Raw genomic sequence first — 9,012 nt, forward strand, 5'->3', positions numbered from 1 at the left:
GAGAATGATTGGAGCAATCACAGGGCATTTCCAATGGCTCAGGGGTGTCATAGACCCAGCCCACTGCCTCTCCTGAGATTGCAGAGCTCTGATTTCATGCATTCTTTGGCTTAGCCCTTTGCTTTGGGTGACTCCACTTGGTTTTCTGAGACTCCACTCACTGCCCATCCCAGGAATGGGCTGTCCCTGGAGATCCCCTGTGCTCTTCTGGTGGCTCATAGTCCCTTCCAGAAGGATGGGCATCCTTCACCAGCCCTCTAATATGTGAAACCGTCCCTGGCAGAGACCTCTTGACCACTCACCCTCCTCAAGGGCACTGGGCACCCTCAAGAGAGGGATGAATCCAGCCCTCATTCCCTCATACATTACCCAAAAGAGCAGATGCCCCTTAGCAAATGGAAAACCCAAGCACAGCAACAGGGCCTTTTCAGGTGCAATTCCCTGAGTGCATTCTTGGCTCCAGCTTGGGAAGAAGAGCCCAACCTTCAGGCACAGTACTAAGGAGATCCCCTTTTATTACAGTGGTGCTACTTGGGAGGCCAACTCTGACACAGTGATGAGCAGATTTACAGAAGTCCTCTGGGTCAGACAGCAGGGTTTGTGCCTCTGGAGAGGTGGGATGAATTCAAACTTTTCTGTAAAAACATGACTATCACAGGCAGAACTCCCAAAACAAAAGAGCTGTCTGAGATAAACTGGAAATGGCTTGTGAGGAAAGATGGGCAGCTTATTGTTGCTGAGCTAGTACCAACTGAATGAGTTTCCTCACTGCATCCTTGAGCTCCTTGTTCCTCATGCTGTAGATGAGAGGGTTCACTGTTAGAGGTACCAAGGAGTACAGAACAGTCACCACCAGATTCAGAGTTGGGGAGGAGATGGAGGGGGGCTTCAGGTAGGCAAAAAATGTGGTGCTGATGAACAGGGAGACCATGGCCAGGTGAGGGAGGCACGTGGAAAAGGCTTTGTGCCAGCCCTGCTCAGAGGGCATCCTGAGAACCACAGTAAAGATCTGCACGTAGGACTGCACAGTGAAAATGAAACACCCCAAAGTTAAAGAGGCACTAAACACAAGAACCCCAACTTCCCTGAGGTAGGAAATCTGAGCAGGAGACCTTGAGGATCTGGGGAACTTCGCAGAAGAACTGGTCCACTGTGTTGCCTTGGCACAGTGGTATGGAAAATGTGTTAGCAGTGTGCAGGAGACCATTGAGAAAACCACTGGCCCAGGCAGCAGCTGCCATTTTGACACAAGCTCTGCTGTCCATGTAGTGCAGGGGTTTGCAGATGGCAACATAGCGGTCACAGGCCATGACAGTGAGAAGAAAATACTCTGCCAACATAAAGAAGACCAAGAAAAAGACCTGGGCAGCCCATTCCGAGTAGGAAATGGCCCTGGTGTCCCTCAGGGAATAGGCCATGGATTTGGGGACAGTGGTGGAGATGGTGCCAAGGTCAAGGAGAGAAAGGTTGAGGAGGAGGAAGTACATGGGGGTACCAAACCAAAAAATGGTCCTGCCAAAGGACTTCTGGAATGATACAGCCGGGAAAGGCAGTAGAGGGTTGACGGGGTGCTACAAGTCCCACGGACAAAAGGCTTTCCTTTTTCTCCTTCTCCCACAGAATCACAGAATCACAGAATCACTGAGGCTGGAAGGGACCTCTGGAGATCATCTAGTCCAACCCCCCTGCTCAAGCAGGGTCACCTAGAGCACATTGCACAGGATTGCATCCAGGCGGCTTTTGAATATCTCCAGAGAAGGAGACTCCACCACCTCTCGGGGCAACCTGTTCCAGTGCTCTGTCACCCTCACAGTGAAAAAGTTTTTCCTCATGTTAAGATGGAAGTGACTGTGTTTCAGTTTGTGCCCATTGCCTCGCGTCCTGTCGCTCGGCACCACTGAAAAGAGTCTGGTCCCATCCTCTCGACACCCTCCCTTAAGATACTTGTACACATTGATAAGATCTCCTCTCAGCCTTCTCTTCTCCAGGCTAAACAGGCCCAGCTCTCTCAGCCTTTCCTCATAAGAGAGATGCTCCAGTCCCCTAATCATCTTTGTGGCCCTTCGCTGGACTTGCTCCAGTAGTGCCACATCCCTCTTGTACTGGGGAGCCCAGAACTGGACGCAGTACTCCAGATGTGGCCTCACCAGGGCTGAGTAGAGGGGGAGAATCACTTCCCTCGACCTGCTGGCAACACTCTTCCTGATGCAGCCCAGGATACCATTGGCCTTCTTGGCCACAAGGGCACATTGCTGCCTCATGCTTAACTTGGTGTCCACCAGCACTCCCAGGTCCTTCTCCGCAGAGCTGCTTTCCAGCAGGTCAACCCCCAACCTGTACTGGTGCATGGGGTTATTCCTCCCCAGGTGCAGGACCCTGCACTTCCCTTTGTTGAACTTCATAAGGTTCCTCTCTGCCCACCTCTCCAGCCTGTCCAGGTCTCTTTGAATGGCAGCACAGCCCTCTGGCGTATCGGCCACTCCTCCCAGTTTTGTATCGTCAGCAAACTTGCTGAGTGTGCACTCTGTGCCTTCATCCAGGTCATTGATGAAGAAGTTGAACAAGACTGGACCCAGTACTGACCCCTGGGGGACACCGCTAGCTACAGGCCTCCAACTAGACTCTGTGCCACTGATCACAACTCTCTGAGCTCTGCCATTCAGCCAGGTCTCAATCCACCTCACTGTCCACTCATCTAACCCACACTTCCTGAGCTTGTCTATGAGGATGCTATGGGAGACAGTGTCAAAAGCCTTGCTGAAGTCTAGGTAGACAACATCCACTGCTCTCCCCTCATCTACCCAGCCAGTCATTCCATCATAGAAGGCTATCAGATTGGTTAGGCATGATTTCCCCTTGGTGAAGCCATGCTGACTACTCCTGATCACCTTCTTTTCCTCCACATGCGTGGAGATGGCTTCCAGGATGATCTGCTCCATCACCTTTCCAGGGATGGAGGTGAGGCTGACTGGCCTGTAGTTCCCTGGGTCCTCCTTCTTGCCCTTTTTGAAGACTGGGGTGACATTGGCTTTCTTCCAGTCCTCGGGCACCTCCCCTGTTCTCCATGACCTTTCAAAGATGATGGAGAGTGGCTTAGCAATGACATCCGCCAGCTCCCTCAGCACTCGTGGGTGCATCCCATCAGGGCCCATGGATCTGTGGGTGTCAAGTTTGCTTAAATGGTCTCTAACCCACTCCTCCTCCACCAAGGGAAAGTCTTCCTCTCTCCAGACTTTCTCTCTTGCCTCCAGGGTCTGGGGTTCCTGAGGGCTGGCCTGACCAGTAAAGACTGAAGCAAAGAAGGCATTCAGTAACTCTGCCTTCTCTGCATCCTTCGTCACCAGGGCACCCACTCCATTCAGCAAAGGGCCCACATTTTCCCTAGTCTTCCTCTTGCTGCTGATATATTTGAAGAAGCCCTTCTTGTTGTCCTTGACATCTCTAGCCAGATTTAATTCCAAACGGGCCTTAGCCTTCCTCGTCGCATCCCTGCATACTCTGACAACATTCCTATATTCCTCCCAAGTGGCCTGTCTCCCTTTCCACTTTCTGTATACTTCCTTCTTCTGGTTGAGTTTTGCCAGGAGCTCCTTGCTCATCCATGCAGGTCTCCTACCTCCTTTGCTTGACTTCCTACTCATAGGGATGCACCGCTCTTGAGCCTGGAGGAAGTGATGTTTGAATATTAACCAACTCTCTTGAACACTCCTTCCTTCCAGGGCCCTCACCCATGGGATTCCTCCAAGTAGGTCCCTGAAGAGGTCAAAGTTTGCTCTCCTGAAGTCCAGGGTTGCGATCCTACTTGGTGCCCTGCTGCCTCCTCGCAGGATCCTGAACTCCACCATCTCATGGTCACTGCAGCCAAGGCAGCCCCCAACCTTCACATCTTCCACCAGTCCTTCTTTGTTTGTTAGTACGAGGTCCAGCAGCACACCTCTCCTTGTTGGCTCCTCCACCACCTGGGTCAAGAAGTTGTCACCAATGCTCTGCAGGAATCTCCAGGACTGTTTGTGCCTAGCTGTGTTGTCTTTCCAGCAGATATCGGGGTGGTTGAAGTCCCCCATGAGAACCAGGGCCTGGGAACGTGAGGCTACTTCCAGCTGTCTGTAGAAGGCCTCATCGACTTCCTCATCCTGATCAGGTGGCCTGCAGTAAACACCCACAACAGTGTCACCCATGCTAGCCTGCCCTTTCATCCTTACCCATAAGCTCTCGACTCGCTCTTCATCCACCCCTAGGCACAGCTCAATACATTCCAGTTGCTCTCTCACATAAAGAGCAACTCCACCACCTCGCTTGCCTGGCCTGTCTTTCCTAAAAAGCACGTAGCCATCCATGACAGCACTCCAGTCATGCGAGCTATCCCACCATGTCTCTGTAATGGCAATGAGATCATGGCCCTGAGACCGCACACACATCTCTAGTTCTTCCTGTTTGTTCCCCAAGCTGCGGGCATTGGTGTACAGGCATTTCAGGGAGGTGATCAAGCATGCAGGTTTCCCAGGAGGGATACAAGAGGATCCTCCATAGCCACATCCCATGCGCACTTCCCTGGCTGCATTCACCTGTTGGAGGCATCCTGACTTGAGCAGTCTTTTGCCAACTACCCTGTCACTATAACTCTCCCCTTCCCCCATCTTTCCTAGTTTAAAGCCCTCCTTAGCAGGTTGGCCAACCTGTTGGCAAAGACCCGCGTGCCCCGCCTCGTGAGGTGGATCCCATCTCTCGCCATCAGTTGTCGATCTTCAAACAGGGTCCCATGGTCGTAGAAACCAAAACCCTGTTGCCAACACCAGCGGCGCAGCCAGTCGTTAACCTGCAAAGTCCGTCTCCTCCTCCTCTCCTCCATCCCCTTCACTGGGGGGATTGAGGAGAAGATGACCTGGGCTCCCAGACCCTTGACCACCATCCCCAGAGCTCTGAAATCCTGCTTGCTGGTCTCCAGTTTGCCCTTGGTGTCATTGGCGCCCACATGGAAGAGCAGCAGTGGGTAATAGTCCGAAGAATGGACGAGCCTAGGCAGTCTTTGCATGACATCTCTCACACAAGCCCCCAGCAGGCCACAAACCTCTCTAGACAAGAGGTCAGGTCGGCAGATAGATGCCTCTGTCCCCTGCAGCAGGGAGTCCCCCACAACAATCACCCGCTGCTTCTTCCGGGCATTCCCGCAAGGCACAGGGTCTGTTGTCCCAGTTACTTCCCTTGCAGCCATGCCCATCTCCTCCTCATCCTGGAGGGCACTAAACCTGTTCTTCAGCTGCAAGTCTTTGGGAGGAGTAGGAGCCTTTCTCCTCCCACGAGCAGTGACCAGCTTCCAGCCTTCTTCTACAGTGTTATGATGTATCATTTCACACAGCACAGAGCCCTCAGGCAACTCCACTGCTGTGGGGGGCTGGGACTCCTGAAGCTGCACAGTCTCCGAAAATACCCTATCTCTTGCTCATCTTCTCAGATGCTGTGCAGCCTACTAACTTCCTCCCGTAACTCCCTTACCTGACTACACAGCTCGTCAACAGCAGCACACCTCCTGCAGGAGAGCTGACTGCCAGCCCAGGCCTCCCGGAGAGGCCCCAAGCACTCCCTGCAGCCTGAGACCTGCAGGGCTACTTCTACTGTCAGAGGGTCTGTCTGAGTCCAAGCCTCTGACACAGCAACTCCAACAGCCACTGGGGAATGTGCTCCACGGCATGTCACAACCATACTTGAGGAAGCATACACCACAGGGATCAGAAACAAAGGTAGCTTCATGCACCCTGCTGCACAAACTGCTGCCTCTGCTCACTGCCTCTCTGGAAGCTGCCTCTGGGCCTGGCTCTTATATAGGCCTCTCCCTAGCACTGACTCCCAGGGTGCTTGACCTGCCCTAATCAAGGGCCATCTGGATCAAAGGCCCCAACTCCCTCTGGTCAGGGGCAACCAAGAGAGCTCATTAGCAGCAGCCACTCCTAGCTAGAGCTTCTCCCAGGAGCTTTTCCCAGGAGAAGTCAAGGCCTCCTGCAGTTGTCCTTGCCTAGCTTCCGCTCTCCTGTTCACAGCAATCACCTGCTAGTTCCTCGGGGGTCCTCAGAAAGCCCACAACTTCCACAAGATCCTCAAGTTCTAGTCAGAGCCCAAACATTGCTGTGCAAACTGCTGCGTCTGTTCGCTGCCTTTGTTAGCTGCGCTCTCCATCTAAGATCTAAGCAGAGCTATGTGCTGCAGGACCCTACGTGGTCTCAGATGAGAGCTAGAGGAGACATAACATGACCAAGGCAGAGCCTCTGGGGTGATGCCAGGGCAGAGCCAGGGGCAGCAGGCGTGAGAAGAGAAGACCTCCAGCAGCCCTCCAGCAGTTCCTCTCCAAACCTGGTCAGGGAGTTATGCACCTAGTGGTGCTCCTGAGAGAGGACGGTGACAAAGGATGGGGGGCACTGTGAGCTGCATTGCTGGGCACTGACCATCTGTGCTGGGTCTGGGAGTCCTGGCAGGTGGTGCCAGTGGCTGCAGCCCCTGAGAAACCCCCGACCCTGCTTGCAGCAATGAGTCCCCTCCATGACCGTTGGGAGCTTCTGGGGTGTCATGGCTCCCATCTGCCTCCTCTCCCTTTGCTGGCCCAGCCCTGCTGCCCTCCATGTGGCCCCATGGCCCCACTGCACTGACACTGCACAGGACAGGGTGCATTCAGGGGTAGGGAAGTCTCCTCCAGGCATGGTCTGCATGACAGCCCTGAGTGCTCTGTCCCCCAAAGCCCTCCTGAAGCCTCCCACCAGTCCCCAGGTCCTGCTCAGCCCTGATCCTGTCCCCCGGGGTTAGCAGGACTGACCATTATCCCCATACAGGTGCTGAGCCCAGCAGGGAGACAGAGCAGGTCACATTCAAAGATCACATCTCTCCAGGACCATGGGAATGGCCAGTGCTGGAAATGACTGATACAAGAGGCTGGGTCTGGGAGGAGTTTCCTGGGGCAGTTTCTCCTCTCTGTTCATGCAGCAACAAGCTGGGATGGATCTGTGTTCTGACAGACGCTGTTTGAGGGTCCCCCATGGGAGGAGGATGGTCTACAGGCCCAGCAGATGGCCCCAGGACCTCCTCTGCATGCTCCCTGACAGCCCTGCAGAGGACCCAGCAGAGGGCTCGTCCTCCCAGGGCTCACAGCTGGACATCCAGTCCCCCTGCTGGGCATGGAGCTTTGTCTGGGGGTGACTTTTGGGGTAAGGACCAGCAAGAATGGTGCGTGAGATTTTCTAAAGGAAATGTGCTGGGGACAGTGCGTGAGGGACAGCAGCTTTGGAGGAAGAGCCCAGCCTTCAGGCACTGCACCTGCAAGAACCTACTTTATTACAGAGATACTGTGAGGGAGTCAGCTCTGACCCAGTGTTGGACACAGCTTTATATGGGCACCAGGTGAGACAGAGCAGTCTCAGTGAAGGTGGAATGAACCCAACCATTGGTTCAGCAACATGGTGAGAAATAATAATAACAACAGCATTAATAGTCGTGATAAAAATAAAGTGAAAAAAGAAAGCTCAGTCCTGGTACGGGATATGGGGAACTCATTTATGAAGATCAATGGCAATGTTACCACTGCTGAAAAATGTCCAAGAAGTCACTTTCCTCAGGGCATCTTTGAGCTCCTTGTTCCTCATGCTGTAGATGAGGGGGTTCACTGCTGGAGGCACCACTGCGTACAGAACAGTCACCACCATATCCAGAGCTGGGGAGGAGATGGAGGGGGGCTTCAGACAGTCAAACAGGCCAGTGGTGACAAACAGGGAGACCACGGCAAGGTGAGGGAGGCAGGTGGAAAAAGCTTTGTGTCGTCCCTGCTCAGAGGGCATCCTCAGCACAGCAGTGAAGATCTGCACGTAGGACAGCACAATGAAAATGAAACACCCAAACACTAAACAGGCACTAACCGCAATAAGCCCAATTTCCCTGAGGTAGGAGTCTGAGCAGGAGAGCTTGAGGATCTGGGGAATCTCACAGAAGAACTGGTCCACTGTGTTGCCTTGGCAGAGTGGTATGGAAAATGTGTTAGCAGTGTGCAGGAGAGCATGGAGAAATCCACTGCCCCAGACAGCTGCTGCCATTTTGACACAAGCTCTGCTGCCCATGAGGGTTCCATAGTGCAAGGGTCTGCAGATGGCAACAAAGTGGTCATAGGCCATGACTGTGAGAAGAGAATACTCTCCTCCTAACAAGAAGACAAACAGAAAGACTTGAGCAGCGCATCCCCAGTAGGAAATGGTCCTGGTGTCCATCAGGGAATTGGCCATGGATTTGGGGACAGTGGTGGAGACGGTGCCAAGGTCGAGGAGGGAGAGGTTGAGGAGGAAGAAGTACATGGGGGTGTGGAGGTGGTGGTCGCAGGCTACAGCTATGATGATGAGGCCGTTGCCCAGGAGGGCAGCCAGGTAGATGCCCAGGAAGAGCGAGAAGTGCAAGAGCTGCAGCTCCCGTGTGTCTGCAAATGCCAGGAGGAGGAACTCGTTGAGGGAGCTGCTGTTGGACATTTTGCTCCTTTGTGGCACAGGGGGACTGTCTGAGGAAGGAGACACATTAACAAGTTAGGACAGACTTCTCTGAGCAACTTTCTCGTAACTTCCCCCAAACACACACACATTACCTCTCCCCATCTCAGCAGCAGTGTGAGTGAGCTCCATGGCTTGAGCTCTGGTTTGTGCTGGCCGAGTTTGACACAAGGAGTAGGGGCCTCTGCCCATGGGCTCCAGAGGAGTCAGCCCTGACCTAGAGCACTGTGTAAATGGGAAGAGGGGTGACTAAAATCTATATTCCCAGTTCGAGTCAGACTTCATCCACACATACTGTTGAAGGCATTTTCAGCATCTTCACTCCCACTTCTAAATAATGTGGGTTCATTAGTAGTTTTAAGGCTTCTTTTGTTTCCTTTATCTGGACCCCATAACCTTGAGAGCAGAGGGCTGTGCTGGCTGGGAGAGGAAAGGAGGCCTTGGAGTTGACAGTTTCCTTTCACACTCTGACCATGACTCTGCTGCCTGGAGCCGTCCCTGT

General features: G+C 53.4%; 1 protein-coding gene across 1 annotated transcript; it reads right to left on the reverse strand.

Annotated features, from left to right (window-relative positions):
- Positions 1 to 727: 727 nt before the first annotated feature.
- Positions 728 to 8,111, reverse strand: LOC136992942 (olfactory receptor 14J1-like; the record flags this gene model as incomplete). The annotated part of the gene is made up of 2 exons (XM_067302961.1): positions 728 to 886; positions 7,659 to 8,111. Coding segments are annotated over 2 exons (612 nt in total), but the record flags the coding sequence as incomplete, so codon positions are not given.
- Between the last annotated feature and the right edge of the window lie 901 nt (positions 8,112 to 9,012).

Source organism: Apteryx mantelli, chromosome 11 (assembly GCF_036417845.1).
Source record: "Apteryx mantelli isolate bAptMan1 chromosome 11, bAptMan1.hap1, whole genome shotgun sequence".
NCBI classification, from domain to species: Eukaryota; Metazoa; Chordata; class Aves; order Apterygiformes; family Apterygidae; genus Apteryx; species Apteryx mantelli.